General features: G+C 41.3%; 1 protein-coding gene across 1 annotated transcript in view; it reads right to left on the reverse strand.

Moving 5' to 3' along the window:
• LOC124616128 (26S proteasome non-ATPase regulatory subunit 10-like) overlaps window positions 1-21,037 on the reverse strand; it is a 56,911-nt gene that overhangs the window by 26,732 nt on the left and 9,142 nt on the right. The window contains exons 2-3 of the mRNA XM_047144395.1: window positions 17,313-17,464; window positions 17,142-17,189 (exon numbers count right to left, since the gene is read on the reverse strand). Of these exons, the coding sequence (XP_047000351.1) occupies window positions 17,142-17,189; window positions 17,313-17,400 (136 nt within the window). The 5' untranslated portion in view covers window positions 17,401-17,464. The remainder of the gene's footprint in view (window positions 1-17,141; window positions 17,190-17,312; window positions 17,465-21,037) is intronic.

Raw genomic sequence — 21,037 nt, forward strand, 5'->3', positions numbered from 1 at the left:
ATGCCATTTCAGTCTTTTCTGTGTAACAGCGTTGGCAATCAATTGTTTCAACGGCGTTGACTCCATCTTGTCTTTTTGCTACAGACGTGTGTCAGTTATTACCCACGTAACATTAGACATTTGACGAACGCGCCGCGACTTTAACTTGCGCGGCAAGAATAATTGACAATCAGAATTTCAGTTGGCAGTACCCATTTTAAGTTGGCAATAGTTGAATTTCATTATGGCGGACGGACAATCGAGCGCGAACTCTGCAGACGAAAGCGACGGCACTGTTAACAAACATTACCGACTCCGCTCACGCGGAACGACGGCCAGGACAGACGACAGACAAGAGGTAGCTAACGTGGACGACACTCAGCAGGAAACACCCACCTCCCCGATAACGGTATCAGTTGACATTGTCAAAATGTTACAGGAATTGATATTAGACAGACAGGAGAGGGAACAGCGCGAACGTGATCGCGAACAACGTGAGAAAGACAGAGACAAGTTTTTATCAGAGCTGAAAACGGATATGACAACACAGATAGAGTCGGTTAAGGGTGACGTCACGGCACAGATAGAGTCGGTTAAGGGTGACGTCAGGGCACAGATAGAGTCGGTTAAGGGTGACGTCGCGGCACAGATAGAGTCGGTTAAGGGTGACGTCACGGCACAGATAGATTCGGTTAAGGGTGACGTCACGGCACAGATAGATTCGGTTAAGGGTGACGTCACCGAGCAAGTAACCACTTTGACAACCCAGATAAGCACTCTGAATAACAAAATTGAGAACATCGGTCAGAATCTCACAACTCAAATCGAAGCGTGTCGCAAAGAAACCGATTCGGTAAAACTTGCGTATAAAACAGTTGCACGACAGGTAGACGAGTTAGCGACAGCGGTAGCCACTGTAGAATCAAAAGTAAGTGCAATGGCGAATGACATTTCGGACCGAACTATTGACGAAAGAGTTAACAGTAGTGTTGCTTCGCACACTAAAGCACTTACCGAACATTACAAAGAATGGATTGATGTACAAGAGAAGCTAGTTGAGGAGAAGGTTACACGTGACTTGAAAGATGTTGTTAAATCCGCAACCTTAGACATATTATCTGCACCCGGCAGTTCAGGAGACACTGTTTGTACTGAACTAGGCCAAATTAGACGAGTGTTTACCCGGGATTTGCCGGAATGGCGGAAGCAAGTAACAGATGAGATATCCGACCTGAAACAGCAAATTCAAACACTACAGTATGATAACCAGAGTGACGGGAAACACTCACTACCTTCTGAGCCAGATGAACATCAATACCAGACAACACAACAACACAACACACCACAGTACATTCCGCGACTGAAAAATGAATTTAACGATTCACACAACAACAACACTGAACAATTGACACTCACAACCCTCATGAAAGAGGAGAGTGTATTGAAACACAGAGTTTTTCAACCATTCCAACCGGAAAAGCGAAATATTCATCCTGTCGTTTTCCTAAAGAACTTTTCAGGAGTCTTTCCAGCTGCCTGGAATGACAAACAGAGAATACAATTCATTACCGGATACATACAAGGAGAAAGTGCTATATGGGGAACCGAGATGGTTGATAAGTGCAAAACATTTAGCGAGTTTGAGAAAAACTTTTTAAGCAAATTTTGGAGCGCAGGTGTTCAGCAACGCCTACGCAAAGAGGTCTATAACGCCGAACCTTTCCATTCGAACAGTGGCGGACTTCGCCGGTACTTTGAGAAGTACTTGAGAAAGATACAATATTGGGACACTCCCATAACAACAAAAGATGTTATTATGATCCTTAAGTCAAAACTACCCATTTCCATACGCGAGAAATTAGTGAACGTGTCAGAGGAAGATCAGGACGCATTTTTATCCGTCCTTGATTCGCTCGATCTTATACACGAAGACGCGCGTGCGAATGCTAACCGTAAGAACAACAACGCAGGCACGTATTCGAATGGAAACGGTAGGAATGGAAATGGTTCACACGAAACACAATACGGAAACAAACAGTACAATAACCGCAATAGAGGCCGAAACAATGGTTACCGTAATGGTAAACACAAAAACAAGCATTACGGCAACCAACGGTACAATCCAATATACAACACGCAACAACAGTATTACGGGAATGCCCCATACCAATCAAACAATAACGGTAGTAACTTCTACGAGAATGGGAACAAATACAAGGGTAAACGTTGCAACAATCAAAATTGCGGAGGTCAGCTACCTCCACCACAACCCTATGGGCAGCCACAACACCAGCAACAACAGCAATACACGCCTCAGCAACAACCATTCATGCGACAACAACAGTACACGGCACCACAACAGGACTTTAGATACAATAACAATAAACCAAGAAAACAATACAATCCACCGGTATATTTTACGCAGGCAAGTAATGTACCGATTTTTCAGCCTGGTAATCAAGTGCATTACCAACAAGGGTTTGATACAAATCAACACACACAATGGGTAAAAAGCCAGCGAGAATGGTCAAGTGATGTGACAGAAGAATCAAATCAGTCGCATCACAAGAAAGCGGAAAACTAAAGGTGCTTTTACGGACACATTTTAAGCCATCGAAGTTGTTGAAAAGAAATCGGAAATGGAGGCTATTGTACGACGGACCATTTGTAGTAATTAGAAAACCACATACAGGATGTTATCTAATAGCGGATCCAGCATCTGGCAGAATTAAAGGATTGTATCACCACCAGGATCTCAAGAAGTATAACGAGGCAAAGTAACGAGCAAAGGAACATTAGCCTAAGGTTTAACCTGCGAAACACTTCGGTATTCAAACACACCAATACGAGTACTCACACTTTGGCGAAAAACTATGGAGGTAATTGAAGATTTGATTTATTATGGCGTACGAAAAAGAAAGCACATTCCATTTGAGAGGATAGATTCTCAGTTAGTTTTAAGTTAGTCATAGGTGTAAGCAGTCCAAGTTGGCTGTTGGCATTGAGGAATGCCGTTATTGGTGAAAGGAGATACGGAAGGAAGTAGCAGATTGCCACCTTCCCTGTACACTTTTATGAATATATATATATATGAAATATTAGGTTAAGCAATTTCTTTTTCAGCCCTCAAGATGGAATGTTAGTCTTTAAGTGTACAGAGTACAGCCTATTGCGTGTAAACTGTGCGTTATTGTAACACCGCCATGAACTATACCTTTTGTTAGCGCGATCTTTAGAATTAAACAGATTTGTGTAGCCAAGTGTTTGAACTGTCAAAAGCAGTAAATAACAGATAGAGTATCACGTAGTATTTGATAGTTTTCAGGAGATTCAATCTCAGATTCAAAATATCATCTACGAACAGTAAGCCTCATAAAGATTTAATAGCTAAGCAACAAAGCATTTCCTTTATTGTGTTTTACAACAGCTGTTAGGTCATGTAGTCGAGAGTGCCACTACATCGAAACATATACGTCGTACTGACAAGCCTGGAGTATTCCTGATGGTAAATGTTTCTTCTTTAAACATGTAAGATGCACTAAAGTAATTAGCTATTTCACAGCCAAGCCCGACAATCGCCCAGAAGGAAGCGTGATAAACTAGAAAGCTGTCACCAGATATGACTCACATTATAATAATAAAACTAAGATCTGATATTAGATTAAAGAATAGCCACTTGAAGGCACACGTGACGCATGTCATGCATCTAAGGTAAAAAAAAAAATATCCTAGTGTAGTTGTGCTAGAATTTGTATATGTATATAGTATATTTATGTTCATATTTGATCCTCTCCTCTTCCACTTCCCCATCCTATCCCATTAAAAAAAAAATTGAGGATTAGAATTTGACAGGCTCATCTGAGTGCTCTTTAGACGGTTGAAGTGGAAACGAAATTTGTGGGAGAGATCCGTTAGCGAAAATTTTGTTCTAATCGCGTATCGCGAGTAGCAATGTTGAGAGATTATAATACATCCCGCGAGTAGCACTTGCAGCCAGTAACTTTATGAAGCATGAATCTTCCGGAGAGAAATGCATGAGTATGCTCGACCAGTAGAGATAGAATTTGTTCAATCTGTGCTCTACATAAACAGTGACACTAAATTTTGAAGAGAAACGAAATAACAAGCTGCTTAAAAGATTTGTTTTAAGAACAATTTTACCTTTGTAAAAGGGAGAGAGAATAACCGAAATAATCGTGCCTTGATGCACAAGTAGTGGTATTCAATACGCTAATCCGGCGTGGCGTGACTGAAAAGGTTAACAGAATTTGTGACTGTAAGCAAACTTAAGAAATGTATGTATCTATGTATGTAATTTATGGACATTGTTTAATCTTGTAATGTATTTACCTGTGAGTAACTTGAACTGTGAACTTTGAAATCGCAATGTGAGATGGGAGATGTGAATTTGCAGACACTCTAAGACGTTCTAAACAAAATGCGAGTGATAAAGTGTACAAAATACGTGTGCAGTGACATGTGTACACGCAAGTGCAGGTAGTGACAGCGATCACAGCAAAGCATTTTGCAAACTATATGTAAAACGTTGACTTCACTTACCTGTGTGTAAGCAGCATGGCGGGTCGCAGGGACTGTCGTGTGAAATCCTCGAAACAGACGGTGGTATTTTCTACCCAAGTTTTCGATACGCCGATCGACGATGGAGAAAGGACACTAGACGTGTGTTTCCGCGTGTTCTCATTTTAGCAGAGCGCGAGTGACACACGTTAAACTTCATACGAGCATACACGAGCGCGTGTTGTACTGGACTAGTAACCGGCAACAGCGCGGAGCTGCTTGCAATTGGACTCAACAATTAACATTTGAAACACAACCGACGCGCGCGCTGTGGAGGCGTGTCATTGACCTTAGAATGTTTTCCGTCTCACAACTACGCAAGAGACATTGCTAAAGCTATCACAGTGAAACTTAATTATGAACTTTATTTATTCTGTAAAACGAGAAGTCTTAGCTTCAAATTAATTTCCATTTAATCAGTCACGTCGGATATTTTGCGATAGATAGTTAAATAAAGACAAGGCATTACTGAGCACTGAAACGTTAACTGGAGGGGAAGGTTATCAATCCTGTCCAGAATCCTATAAAACCTTTACCTGTAAGTCTACATTATAGCACGAACCTAACACAGGTTTCTTTCTGTTTATTTGCATGTAAACGACATGACGCTTGATGCGAGACACTAGAGAGGCAACACGAGCGAACACAAAAAAAAAAAGGACGCTACCCAGGGTCGTGACCTCTCGGACGACGCCGCTCACCGAACGAGAATAGACGTTGCAGACTCCGGTTAAGTGAGCGCGTGACAAATAAAAGTGTACAGTGTAGTGTCAAGTGAAACGTCCTGATTAACAACGACATTCTAAAAGAATCTAATGAAACGGATAAAAAAAACATTACGAGACCAAACAGGTCACAGACAATTTTAGAGGACTGTTTAAGTAATTATTTCAATGTATCTGTGTATGTTTGTCTACTGACATGTTTTGTTTTCTATATAGAGTATTATTCATTTATCTTTGTGTGTGTTAGACTTAAGATTGTTTTTTTTTTCATATTTTGTTTCACCGTAACAGCAATTAAGATGACAGTGCAAGGACACCTTACAATGAACTGAGAGAAGTGCCAAAGTGCACAAAAGACACTGAAAGACTATTTGTTTTCATAACTGTACTGGAAGCATAAAATAACTAGATGACAAACTCATTCCAATTTTATGTTAGAACGAAAGTAAGCAGATGATAAAACACAGTAACGTCTTGAAACTACATGTGAGTCCTGATGATCCTTCCGGAATCATCATGCCTCACATGGGAGGCATTGTGACATTACAGCCTTTATCACTGCGATTTTTAACATGTAAAAGTTTTTTTTTCTGTATTTGCGTCAGTATGTGCGAACTTCTAACATATACCAATGAATGTTGTAACCAGATATCTTTGCCGCGCTCCTGAAAAGCGCAGAATATCACGATAGCTATAAACTGTTATACGCTGCTATCGATCAGTAAAAAAAAAAAAACCGATGCACCTATGTTTCAAAATAACAATTGCCAGTTTTTACTTCTGCAGGGAGCCGCGTCGCTGTCTAGCTCTTCTGTGAATGTGTTGCGAGTCGGACGCAAAAGTATTGTGCTCCATCTGATATAATCATTTTTATTGTAAAGTTAAGAGTTTAAGTGATTAAAAATATATGTAGCCACAAACAAGCGAGAATGTATATCGTGAAAAATTCGCTCCACCGCCACAATGGGTGGCCATGTTAATGTAAGTTTCCGTTTCATATTATAATACTTGAAGCCTTGAAGTTTATTTAATTTCAAAGAAAATCTCTCAACCTTATTTTCATTAATTATACTTATGATAATCCTTTCTGTTTAAAAGATTTATGCAGCTTATGATCCAGCGTGTGTTCTGTCGGAACAGGAGGCTGTCGTGACGACATCGCTATAGTATTTATTCCAAGTTCTTTCAGTTCCGTTTATATGTTCGTACAAATCCAATCAGTTGGTCCCTTAGGTTTCTTTCATGTAACTTCCGTCTGTTTTCTCCGCGCGATCTTCCTCCGAAAAAAAATTTCTGTTCATTTTCTTTAGTAATTTTCGATATCGCGAAGGAGAAAAGACAGCCGCCTCCTGCTCCGAACGGAACACTACGACTTTTCTAACGTCGGAGAGTACCGCACGAATTTTCCGCTAAAAGGTAATAGAGTTTCTTAAAGCTGGATCAATTACACATGTTGCTGCTGTTCTCCGACAAATCTGGTGTGATTAATAGTAATTTATTCTGTCACGACAAAAAGAACCAATTTTATTTTTACCAAAGCAACAAAGCTTTCAATTAAATTACTAAGAAAAAAAAAAAAAATCATACCAGAAGGCGTATATGGAAGGCGAGGCGGAGTGCATGACGCTCAAGGATTTGGAGGGACTTATAGATTTTGGAGGGGCAGATATCCAGGTGGGACTGGTATAACAGAGGATGGGATGGATTAAGGATTTATAGGTGTGGAGGATGGTAAGGGGGTGCAAGCCCCACGTCCGGCCAGAGAGGAGTTTGAGGAGTCGGAGGTGGTTGTGGGCTTTGGATTGGATGGAGCGAAGATGAGGATCCAGTTGAGGTGACGGTCAATGGTGAGGCCAAGGTAGGTGAGGGTAAGAGTGAGGCAGACAGGACGGGTGCAGACAGTAAGGGAGAAATCCAGAAGCCGGAAGGAGCGAGTGGTACGACCTACGATGATTGCCTGGGTCTTGGAAGGATTGATTTTCAGGAGCCACTGGTTACACCATGTGGCAAAAAGGTCAAGGCTGACTGAGCTCGAGGCAGGCGCTTAAATACACTATCGGGGGCGCCGCTATTGGTCGCTGGGACCACGTGTTCCACTGTGGCGCCCTCACACTAAACGTGGGCCAGGTCGATGTCCATATGACGTCTGTTGCGGATTCAGATTCCGCGGCGACCTGTACCAGACTTATAATTTAACAGCTAGTGCTTCAAAGCGCTTAAATATTGGTATAGAAGCATCAATGGACAGTGCCTGGAATGTTGTGACAGAGATTGAAAATGCATCGTGAAGTGTTTAAGTCCGGTTTACAGAGCTGAAATGGGATGAACTGTGTCGTGCAGACGACTACATCAATCAGCATGTGAGCTCCGTGTATCCTCCATCTCGGAACATTTACTGTGGTGGTCTGACGCTTTCTATAACATCATTGTAGGACGGCGTGACGCTCATGGTGAGATCTGGAGGTTGATCCACATTTCTGCAATGCACCACTACCACAAACTTAATCAGTCCATGGGCGGAGCTATCCTTTATGCTGGAAAGACTGAATCGTGGGTTGCCGTCTGTTCATACTGTGTATAAGGAAATCGTGAACTGTCTCGATTCGTACAGTGTGAATGGAGACGATTTAGAATAGTATATCAATACCGTGTCGAAAGAAGCAGCTAATGAAACACCCATCAATTTGAGAGAAATACATGCTGAATTTAGTGCATACAAAAAACTATTATTTAGTAAATAAATTCTTTACGTAGTTCAGCCTATGTATCATTGCTGAAATATAAATAAAATATATATAATTCCAGTTTGTTTTTTCTTGTTTAATCACGCTGTCATAACGTAAGGTATAGCCATTGTAGCTCACTCGGTAAAATGACTGTGCTATAGTGGCTATACATATTATTATTACAAGCGTCCATTTTTCTATAGAAGCCTATTGCACCACAAAACCTGACATGGATGGTATCATGGCCGGGTGGGTGAAGTACAGTAATTTATTGTAAGTGACTGGTCCTGTGATGGTTCGGAAGAAGACCAGAAGAAGAAGAAGAAGAAGAATGGGCCACTCCTACTCGATAACATAAGAGCGATAATTGTAGGTCTGTCCAGCTATGATAAGGCAAATGTTCTCATGTCACTCTTAACACATTAAGATGGAATCTGCTTTGAGAATATATGTCTATTTTCAAAAACGCTGTTTCAACCCAAGTACCAACTACTGCAAAAGATACTGCAGGGTGTTGATGGTGTGACATACATGACATTCAGTCAAAGTAGTCAAGTTCCCCCACTAGAAAGAGTAAAGCCAAACACAGTGTTCGTGTTTGACGATGTCGTTGTAGAAAACCAAGATCAAATTCTACGATATTTATGTTTTGGTCGTCATATGGGCACTGACGTATTTCATTTGAATCAGACATATTTCAGTATACCAAAACAGTTGGTGAGGGATAATGCAAATCTCATTATAGCTTTTAGACAAGACAATTCGAATCTAAAACACTTTTACCAGGCGCATGTAGGAACCGACATGTCATTCAGCGATTTAGTAAATATATGTGAGATTGCTGGAATCACAAACAGTATGGGTTTCTTGTTACTGATAAGTCAGGGAAACTGAATGACGATAGATATAGATGGAACTTCCAGGAGTACCTGTCTATGTAGCTATGAAAGAAGTGATTAGCATGTCGGTATACATCACACCATGGACAAGTTCGCATGTATGTCAGAACATAAAATTAAGTAGACCTAGGCCTACGCCCAGACCTTTCTGAGACTGATCAACGAATTAGATGCTAGGGTTAAGAAACTAGATACGTACACTCACATCATTCTGAGAAACAAAGTAGACGACTTAGCTGTAAATGTTAATGAAACTGAAAAGAAAATACGTGACTTAAACTGTAAAGCTTGTGCGAAGTGTATATAACATGTAATGCGTGAAGCACTACGCTTCGTATATAAAAAGCAAGATGTCAACTAAGTGTAAGGTTACTGCTGCACGGAAGGCAGTTCGACAGAAGTTACAGTTGCTGAGGTTAGGATAGTTGGATTGAGAGCAGACACTGCGAGAAACATTTCAACCAGTTACTGAATCTCTCGAAGACCTCACTGCGACATTACACAACGACGACGATGGTGTTATTGCCAGTTTCATTAACCTTTACAGGAACGCCAAGATAGACAAAACATTCAGTGTCAGTGGCGAAAACCCATACATGTTGGGCACACAGCCTATAACTTTAAATGAAGGAACAATAAGACAGGGGGTAGGGAATTTCAAAGAACATATGGTCTACCGAATCTCATTTTCTTAAAACCTTTAAAAAAAGTAAAATTTTCGCTCAAAGATCAAGAGGTGTATGGTAAAATACTACAACTGACCGGTGTACACAGGAAAGCAGGAAACTAACGCAGTGTGAAAAAAAGAGAAAATATAAAACCATTGTTATTAGATGGTCGGTATAGCAGTGGTGGTGATATTTACATTCAGCATAAATCAGTATTCTCAGTATATACTACGACGACCCCAGTGAGATGATAGATCGACTACGACTGCTCAAGCATCAGCTGCTGAGGGCAGTGCCGCTGATCTGAATTATTATCTCAATAATTTCAGAGCTTAGAGAGAGGAATAATCGAATAAGAACGGAGACAGTAGTTCGAGAACTGCACAAATCAGCACGCATAACGTGTTCTTGTAGGCATGTTATGATTAAAGGTTTGAATAACTTATGACAGGCTGATCTTTTAGATTTGAGAGAATATTCAGATGAGAATAATGGATTCAAATATATTTTAATGGTTATTGGTACGTATTCCAGATTTGCCTGGGCATTACCCGTTAAAACAAAAACAGAGAGAAATGACGCAAATGTGTTTGAGCGTTTGTTGCAGACAGGGATGAATCGATGCCCGGGCAACACCCAAACCGATCTCGGTGGAGAGTTTTACAGTGGGTATTTCAAGGCTGTGATGCAGTGGCATAGAATACATCACTACTCAACATTTACCCACTTCAAGACGAGTATCGTTGAAAGTAATACAAATGGACAGATATCCTCCTAGAAATAAATGGACAGTATAATCGAGCCAAACACAGCACAATAAAAACGAGACCAATCAATGTTCATGAAATTTGGAAATTTGTGGTAAGTTCCTATGGGACCAAACTGCTGAGGTCGTCGGGTTAGGTTAGTGTTGTTTAACGTCCCGTCGACAACGAAGTCGTTAGAGACGGAGCGTGAGCTTGGGTTAGGGAAGGATGGGGAAGGAAATCGGCCGTGCCCTTTGAAAGGAACCATCCCGGCATTTGCCTGAAACGATTTAGGGAAATCACGGAAAACCTAAATCAGGATGGCTGGAGACGGGATTGAACCGTCGTCCTCCCGAATGCGAGTCCAGTGTGCTAACCACTGCGCCACCTCGCTCGGTGAGGTCGTCGGTCCGTAGCATTAAACACTACTTAATTTAACTTAAACTAACTTACGATGAAGGCAACGCACACACCCATGCCCGAGCAAGGACTCGAACCTCCGACGGGGGTAGCCGCGCGAACCGTGGCAAGGCGTTATAGACAGCGCGGCTACCCCGCGCGGCCACACGTCTCTCTCTCGCAGCGTGTCATAAGACACTAGGGAACAGAGCACTAACTAAATGGCTTTGTTTTCTCGCGACACAAAACAGTTGTATCGGCGCTAATGATTTGTTACATAATGGGCTCACAGAACACAACCACATGCGTGATAGCAGACGCATTATAGGAGGCGGTGGTACTCTAGACAAACTGCCAGTGGAATTGCACATTCCGGGATATAATTATTGTCGACTTGGTACAAAGATTCAAAAAAGTTTGGTCGGTGGTGATACGAGGATTAACCTGCCTCACGAAGCGTGCTTGTAACACGACATTGCATACACAAAACATCAGCTAAAATTTCGTCTGCACCGTGACGTCCTGGAAGATCTTTATAAAACTACAGTAATATGCAAAAGAAAGAATATGGGTACAGGACAGCGCATTGCTACTTTAGTATTTGATATAAACATTCGTGGTAAAATTAAGCTGTGGTTAGAGGTTCAAGAAAGTTATGAATGCTGCAAGTCGTGCACTGAAGAAGAAGAAGAAGAAGAAGAAGAAGAAGAAGACGATGAAGAAGAAGAGAGAGTGTATAAAAAACTGTATCCTGACAGTAACGTACGCAGCTAAAAGTGCCGTGAAGCATAAAGGACCAGTTAAGGCACCCAGGGCTCTGCCGATGTCCAAGACGTCAGGTGAAATCCCGTTCCTCATTCCTACCCTCGCAGGGCTTTCAGCTGTGGCGCTGCGCCTATTTGCTATAACAGTAAAGAACGCTCAAAATTCCCAGTAGCAGTTAGAGGTGGCAAGAAGACATAACCGCATGATGGAAGTAGCAGCCATTGGAAGTACATGAAAAGGCTAGGTCTATTCATAAACAAAAAGAAAAAAGCCCGTTAGCTATTCTATCTGACAGACCGCTTACAAGTGAATTTCCGCTCAAATTTGTCAGGAAAAAAAAAATTCACACTGCAAGATTCAGTAGTGTGTTTATCTGAGATACATTATCGAAGACAACGTGGAAATCCGGAGAACGTGGAATCGTGAATTTAGATGTTGCCGGGAGACCAGGAACCCACTGGGTGGCGTATGTTATCAAAAATGCCAATACTATCTATTATTTCGACTCATTTGGTGACCTGCAACCGCCAGAAGAGTTACAACGATACTTCACCGACAGAAGACGTGTGTTCTACAATTTTCGGCGCTTTAATATACCCCTCTGCGGGCATCTATGCAACATGTTCCTCGTAACGTTTACGAAGAAGAATACACACACATATATAAGGAGATGCACTAAGCATCCATTCCACTCGTCAGTCGAGGTTCATACAGTTGCAATGTCGTATGCTCTGACTTTAAAAGAACGATCGTCAGCATTACGTGCGAATTACTTCTCACCGATTGATTTAACGGGGAGTGGAGTACTGCGCCGATTGGACTGGATACTTACAACAGCATTCCTAGTATCACAGAGGGTAGCAATAAATTTCATCTGGAAATTAATGGTGAAAAATAAATTGTGGAAATAGAATCTGGTATTGACGACATAAACGATGTGTTACAACAGTCTTTAAAATATATTGCGCTGCGTGAAATCATCAATACACTTAAATCTGAAATAAAGACACACTTGTACAAACAATGCCAACTTAGTATGGTGGAATACAGAATATTCCGTTAAAAACACTCACAGGGTTGAGCTGCTCTATTCACAATTAGCATTATTCCACAACTGCCGTACTCTTAATTCTGTATTACAGTCGCGAATCCCTTGTGACGTACTAACGTTATACATTTCACTTACGCGCAACACAGAACGCACAAGTAATTCACTGTTCAAAGGATGCTGCGTAAGTCGACGAAATCTGCAGTTCTTGCAGTCAGTACTGGCAAACAAACTACTTCTTTCGCTAGCCGAGCGTGCACTTCACCGAACCGCGACGCAAGTGCTTTATAAGGTTGGCGTGCAATGTCCCATGTTCTAACAGTCCCGCCATACACGTTTCATTCATTTGGAACGTGTCACCTGAGTGAAAACAGTCCGCGTTATTATCCTGTAACCGTCCCGAGAAATTCTATTATTGTTCTCCCGCCGCGACACACGAGGTCGAAATCGTAATATTTCAAATGGTTCAAATGGCTCTGAGCACTATGGGACTTAACTTCTGAGGTCATCAGTCCCCTAGAACTTAGAACTAGTTAAACCTAACTAACCTAAGGACATCACAAACGTCCATGCCCGAGGCAGGATTCGAACCTGCGACCGTAGCGGTCTTGCGGTTCCAGACTGCAGCGCCTTTAACCGCACGGCCACTTCGGCCGGCCGTAATATTTCAAGAAAATATTAACATCGAGCCGTGAACGTTGGCATGAAGTGTACAACTTGAATGGCAAACTTTTTTAATTATCTCACAATAACTTGAGAAACATGAGCTACATCCACGGCATTAACACTGTGCTATACCCACACACTACTCTTGCGCCATACACTTGCCAGAGAAGCGACTATCGATAGATCAGCAACACAAAAGTACGTTTACAAGTATACTAAACGAAGTTCGAACGACCACCCGGAGCTGACGCCGAGGCAAATTTTGAGAATCGATTACTTCCTTTTGCAAATTATGTCAATTGGGCTGAAGTTAATGCTCAGCTAATGACAGATTCTCCATGTTCACCATTCGGATTATAGGTGAAAAAAAAGGAGAGAACACCATTTCATGGGAGGTATCTGAAGCACACCACTTCTATGCTTTAAACTTATACAAATCGATTCAAACCTTGCACTAGCGTAGAAAAAATAAACTAAAAGCTAATTTTCTTTAGCCAGGAATTTTTATTCGTTGTCGAGATACGATGGTTTAAAATCGAGCTAATCGTAGCACGTAAAGTTCATTCTTACGTGAACTGTGTGCACGAAAATAGTCTAAAGTGATTAAGATATACAAAAAACAAGAATTAATTTCAGAAGGACTCGGAAAACTCGCTTTCAAAAGTCTAGTTTCATTTAGATTTTACACGCAGAAAACGCGTTATTGTGAATTTCTTTCGCTTTCCATTTATAGTTCCAAACTTGTGCCAATCGGTTCAAATGTTGTAAGATGGCAGTCACATACATGTCATTAATAAGCGACCTGTTATTTTGTGAAAGCTTTACCCGTTGGCACGATATAAGAAATATGGTTCAAAAAACAATAAAAAAGACCTCTACCGAATCAGTCGTCTCCCGACTCAACAAAACTCTACATTATACTTGAATTGAAGTGGCAATCGTTAAAACAAAGCGTTTCTCGTTGCGACGGGATCTTCTCATGAAATTTCAATCGCCAGTTTTCTCCTCCGATTGCGAAAACATTCTGTTTGCACCCACCTTCATAGGGAGAAATGATCATCACGATAAAATAAGAAAAATCAGGGTTCGCACAGAGAAATTTAAATGCTCGTTTTTCCCACGCGTCGTCCGAGAGTAGAATGGTAGAGAGACAGCTTGAAGGCGGTTCATTGAATCATCCGCCAGGCTCTTTATTGTGAACAGCAAAGTAACCACGCTGACGTAGACGCAGGCTGTCAAGCTGTTGTTGTTGTGGTCTTCAGTCCTGAGACTGGTTTGATGCAGCTCTCCATGCTACTCTATCCTGTGCAAGCTTCTTCATCTCCCAGTACGTACTGCAGCCAACATCATTCTGAATCTGGTCAGTGTATTCATCTCTTGGTCTGCCTCTACGATTTTTCCCCTCCACGCTGCCCTAAAATACTAAATTGGTGATCCCTTGATACCTCAGAACATGTCCTGCCAACCGATCCCTTCTTCTAGTCAAGTTGTGCCACAATCTCCTCTTCTCCCCAATTCTATTCAGTACCTCCTCATAAGTTATGTGATCTACCCATCTAATCTTCAGCATTCTTCTGTAGCACCATATTTCGGAAGCTTCTATTCTCTTCGTGTCCAAACTATTTATCGTCCATGTTTCACTTCCAAACATGGCTATACTCCATACAAATACTTTCAGAAAAGGCTTTCGGACACTTAAATCTATAGTCGGTGTTAACAAATTTCTCTTCTTCAGAACGCTTTCCTTGCCATTGCGAGTCTACATTTCATATCCTATCTACTCCGAACATCATCAGTTATTTTGCTCCCCCAATAGCAAAACTTAACTGCTGCTTTAAGTGTCTCTTTTCCTAATCTAATTCCCTCAGCATCGCCTGATTACATTCCATTATCCTCGTTTTGATTTTGTTGATGTTCATCTTATATCCTCCTTTCAAGACACTGTCCATTCCGTTCAACTACTCTCCCAAGTCCTCTGCTGTCTCTGACAGAATTACAATGTCATCGGCGAACCTCAAAGCTTTTATTTCTTCTTAATACCTACTCCGAATTTTTCTTTTGTTTCCCTTACTGCTTGCTCAATATACAGATTGAATAACATCGGGGAGCGGCTACAACCCTGTCTCACTCCCTTCCCAACCACTGCTTCCCTTTCATGCCCCTCGACTCTTATAACTGCCATCTGGTTTCCGTACAAATTGTAAATAGCCTTTTGTTCCCTGTATTTTACACCTGCCACCTTCAGAATTTGAAAGAGTGTATTCCAGTCAACATTGTCAAAAGCTTTCTCTAATCTATGGCGATCTAATCGCAAAATTAACGCTGTTAATATTTTTTTAAAAAAGTCGGTAGTCCCATATATCGATATTTAGAAAATATCACTATCGGCCTTCGATATATTGAAAAATATTACAGTAGACCAATATATCGACGTACCTGCCTATATAAAAGATCGGCTGCACGTTGTAAATATACTGCCAATCTTAGAGGTGTTTGTTTAAGTATTGATTTATTATTAGATGTTCTGTACATCAACAAGCTAGCAGCCTGTATCTCCCCATTGGAACAGGAACTGAAAAGAAAATGATGGATGTTCACGATTTGATGTAAACACTTATTTAACAGTCGTCACGGAATGTAAATGGCACAATAAAAACTGTTCGGCAGGTCTGTTTTTCGGTTTCGTCACATATCGGATTTGTGCGTCGTACTTCATGCCGGATTTCCTATTTTTTCATTTCTGCCAACGTTCCGACCTAGTCAGAACTGCATGGCTAAGCTGAACGTTGCAGTTTCCGCTGGTAGGGCCAAGGGCTGATTACATCAGCATTTCCCCTCACACGCCTCCGCCCAACGCGAAGACCAGTCTTGTCATTTAGATTTTTGTTCATCGTTTTCAGCAATTATTTTTGACATCGGAAACCTTGTTATTCCAGCCCGCCCCGCCCCCCCACCCTTCCGCAGTGCAATCGGAATACTTCTTTGTTCCTTCTATACTTGCTTCACACAGTCAAAGAGGAAGACTGGACATGATGAAAGTTCAAAAAATAGTAAGACTCATTCAGACAGTGAAAGTAAAGTTATGTTCTACTGCACCTTCAAAAGGACAACTTCAAATATTTCCCGAAAATTGGCAAAAATATAATATAAATAAATATATCGGAACTCGAAAATGCCATTTGATATCGATATTTTATCACCAGCCCTAGTGGAAATTATGGAATTATAAAAGTTGGGAGCAGAATGAAAAATGTATCAAGCACAAAATAGGCGAGTTACGGATGTATAAGAATGGAACTAGCTATTCGGCTTATCTAGCAGCTTCAAAGACGTTTAAATGAAAGCGTCTTGATATATCTGCCCGTTTTATTAGTTAAACGTACTTCCCCAAAATAGTGAGCTATCGTAGGCGCTAGATCTTGGCACACCAGCATCTTGCAAATTTTAGGCTACAGTCTCTGATCCTGCTCAAGAAATTTAGATTTACCAGCCGTAGCAGAGAATATACAACATCATACGGCCGATGAGCATACGTATAACAGCTACGAAAGCTTTTTCTGGGAATACAGAATTTCTGGGTGTGGATTTGTTCCTGGAGGGACGACATCATGTATCATGTTAATTTGCTTGGCACTATTCTTTGTATTACATGACATGGGTGCCAATACTAACAAGTAAGAAAGGGCAAAAATGTCAAGGTTTTTTATTTCAATGGCTTCGAAGGTGCCAGGTAAGTTGAAAATGTTGTTCCCTTCTTTTACATCCCTAACTAACTATGTGCAGGACATATTCTTTTTCTGTACCATGATAGGAGCATTTTCCATTCTGGTAATAATATGATTACACTACGACTGCAGACAGCAATTAAATCACGAAATAACGCTGCCCCAATAAGTTAGCACCATGATTTGTCTTTAGCAAGAATAGAAAATATATACTCACCTGGAGTGTCGGTTCTTGAACGGTTGATTGTGACTCCCGGATCGAAGCCTGGAAAAGAAATTCGTTAAAACCTCAATGCAAAAATTGAATATGTATTTCAATACTTGGTGTGAAACTGTTATTCACTATCGTACTCAGAATTATATCAATTCAAAGAAGTTAAACTTTTACCTTTAATGGAAACTGTGCCGCTGTAGTCGGGAGCCATGACTACTACCACAAAAATGCAGATGAGCCAACCGATGCTTCTGCAGAACATAGTGGAAAAACAAAGGTGTACGGTCAAGTAAAAGACTTCACAATATCTTCAACTGTTGATCAACCTGTAATTTGATTAAAAAATACAGTTACAAATTTCTTTTTTTTTCAGCAAGCTATAAAGGAAATTAGTTAGTATGAATTTAGTTTAGTCCTAAGTTGGTTTGCATCAGCTTTCAAGATGAATAATCGCTTCGCTCTACCGAACACATAGTAACTACTTTAGTTTAATTTGCCTCAAATATTTCGGAAACTGTTTAAAATACTGTAGTTCTGTTTACATTTGATCACTTGGGAGAAAGTGCTCCCCAAACAATGTGTATAAATATACGCACCAACTTTGATTGTTCAAATGAAACCGTATCATGCGAAGGCGTGCTGAAAAGTAACACATAAAATTATTATTCTGCTCTCTAATGTCATGCATATCACCCGGTCGACTTTCCTCTTCGATGACGGAAGCTGCAGCCCTCTGGCAATAGAGGGCTCCGAATCGTAGCGTGTAACACTGCAGTGTGTGACGTAGCTATGTCGGTACGTGAGAAACAGAGTGCTATACCCGCAGAAAACTTCGTTCTTACACGGAGTACCCTGTCCTCCCCATGACGAAGACAGACCACACTATCCAGTGTCTTGAGTTACCTGTCATCGATCATCGTCCATACAGTCCCGACTTGAACCCCATCCGATTTTCATCTGTTTCCAAAACTTACAGAACGCCCTCGAGGAATTCGCCTTCATAGTGATGAAGCACTGCAAGCAGAGGTGATGATGTGACTCCGTCAGGAAAGCCAAACACTGTACGGAGAGGGTATCAACAATTTGGTCTCTCGGTCAGAAAACTGTATTCTTCACCAGTGTGACTACGTTGAGAAGTAAGGACGTAGAGATCAAGAACAAATATGTAGAATGTTCATAATGTTAATAAAGTTTGTTTTATTTTATTTAAAAAGCTTTAAGAGCTTTCGCATAAAAAGTTCGGAGACGTTACTTTTTAGCACAACCTTATATGCCACTACTTGGCATTCCTTTCCAATTGCTAAAAATGTATGAGAATCTTTCTCCTTGCCCCTTCCTCTTGTGCATCACTTCCTTCCTCTGTCTCTGTCCATCATCTCCTTTTTCCTTTCACTCTCCATCTACTCCTCCCCCTCGCTCTGTCCATCTCCTCCTTTTTCCTTTCACTCTCCATCTATTCCTACCCCTCGCTCTGTCCACCCCGCCTTCCCCTCTCTATGACCATTCCCTACCTCCCTCTCTGTCCATCTCCTCTTCTCGCCCCTCAGTGACGATGACGCTTGTTCATTGTTGCTGTGAACGAAATCCTGATAGGGAACTGAAGTCACTTAAAATGAGTGATTTAGTCGTTTGGGATCAGCGATGTACAGCGTACGAGAACCAGTCTCTAGTTGCTGGATGAATGGCTTCAATGACCGCATTTCGCGTAGTCTTATTCCAGAATAGTGTTCTGCTCATAAGCTGGTAAAGCTGTTTCCTATAAAAGAACGCAAAATAGCACATTGTTCCGTATACAATTTTTTTTAAAATTATGTATAAGGAGAAAGAATGTTTATGGGAGAAACAAGTTCTGTAATTTTTTGCATGTTCTGGTATCGTGGTTAAAACTAACTGTGAGAAAGACAACGAAACTCCACATTTTCATAGCATAGCTACTTCTTTCTGGTGATCGCTTTTTAAGAGAAAACGTATAGGTTGTCTCCAGAACGACATTTCGGATCGACAGAGTGTGCGCTGATATAAAACTTTCTGATAGATTAAATATGTGTGCCCGACTGAATCTTGAACTTGGAGCCTTTTCCTTATGTGGGCAAGTGCTCTATGAACTGAGCTACCCAAGCACGACTCACGCCCCCCCTCCTACCCCCTCCCACACAAATCCACACCTCCGCCAGCACCCGTCTCACACATTCCAAACCCTACATTAGCTATCCTGCAAACCTTGCAGTAGCACTCCTGAAAGAAAGGATATTGCGGAGACATGGCTTAACCACAGCGGGATGGTTTGTTTCCAGAATGAGGCTTTCACTCTGCAGCGGAGTGTGTGCTGATATGAAACTTCCTGATAGACTAAAACTGTGTGCTGGACCGAGATTGGAACTCGGGACCTTTGCCTTTCGTTGGCAAGTTTGGAAGGGAGGAGACGAGGCACTGGCGGAAGTAAAGCTGTGAGGAGGGGGCGTGAGTCGTGCATGGGTAGCTCACATGGTAGAGCACTTGTCTTTTGAACCTATGTCTGTCTATTTAACCTATGTCTGTCTGAATTTCTGATACTGTATCATGTAAAAATTGAAAGTAAATCAGTCAAACACTTTCCAAATTTATGAGAAATAACGTTCCTCAATAATATTTTAAATACAGGGTGGTCCACTGATCATGACCGGGAAAAATAACTCACGAAATAAGCGTCAAACGAAAAAAACTACAAAGAACGAAACTTGTCTAGCTTGAAGGGGGAAACCAGATGGCGCTATGGTTGGCCCGCTAGATGGCGCTGCCATAAGTGAAACGGATATCAACTGTGTTTTTTAAAATAGGAACCCCGATTTTTTATCACATATTCGTGTAGTATATAAAGAAACATGAATGTTTTAGTTGGACCACTTTTTTCGCTTTGTATTAGATGGCTATGTAATAGTCACAAACACATGACTCACAATATTAAAAGAACAGCTGGTAACAGGTGGTTTTTTAAAATTAAAATACAGAACGTAGGTACGCTTGAACATTTTATTTCGATTGTTTCAATGTGATACATGTACCTTTGTGAACTAATCATTTCTGAGAATGCATGCTGTTGCAGCGTGATTACCTGTAAATACCACATTAATTCAATAAATGCTCAAAATGATGTACGTCAACCTCAATGCATTTGGCAATACGTGTAACGACATTCCTCTAAACAGTGAGTAATTCGCCTTCCGTAATGTTCGCACATGCATTGACAATGCGCTGACGCATGTTGTCAGGCGTTGTCGGTGGATCACAATAGCAAATATCCTTCAAATTTCCCCACAGAAAGAAATCCGGGGACGTCAGATCCGGTGAACGTGCGGCATGGTATGGTGCTTCGACGACCAATCCGCCTGTCATGAAATATCCTATTCAATACCGCTTCAACCGCACGCGAGCTATGTGCCGAACATCCATCATGTTGGAAGTACATCGCCATTCTGTCATGCAGTGAAACTTCTTGTAGTGACATCGGTAGAACATTACGTAGGAAATCAGCATACATTGCACCATTTAGATTGCCATCGATAAAATGGGGGCCAATCATCCTTCCTCCCATAATGCTGCACCACACATTAACCCGCCAAGGTTACTGATGTTCCACTTGTCGCAGCAATCGTTGATTTTCCGTTGCCCAATAGTGCATATTATGCCGGTTTACGTTACCACTGCTGGTGAATGACGCTTCGTCGCTAAATAGAACGCGCGCAAAAAATCTGTCAACGTCCCGTAATTTCTCATGTGCCCAGTGGCAGAACTGTACACGACGTTCAACGCTGTCGCCATGAAATTCCTGGTGCATGGAAATATGGTATGGGTGCAATCGATGTTGATGTAGCATTCTCAACACCGACATTTTTGAGATTCCCGATTCTCGCGCAGTTTGT

The sequence above is a fragment of the Schistocerca americana genome, chromosome 5, assembly GCF_021461395.2.
Source record: "Schistocerca americana isolate TAMUIC-IGC-003095 chromosome 5, iqSchAmer2.1, whole genome shotgun sequence".
Lineage (NCBI taxonomy): Eukaryota > Metazoa > Arthropoda > Insecta > Orthoptera > Acrididae > Schistocerca > Schistocerca americana.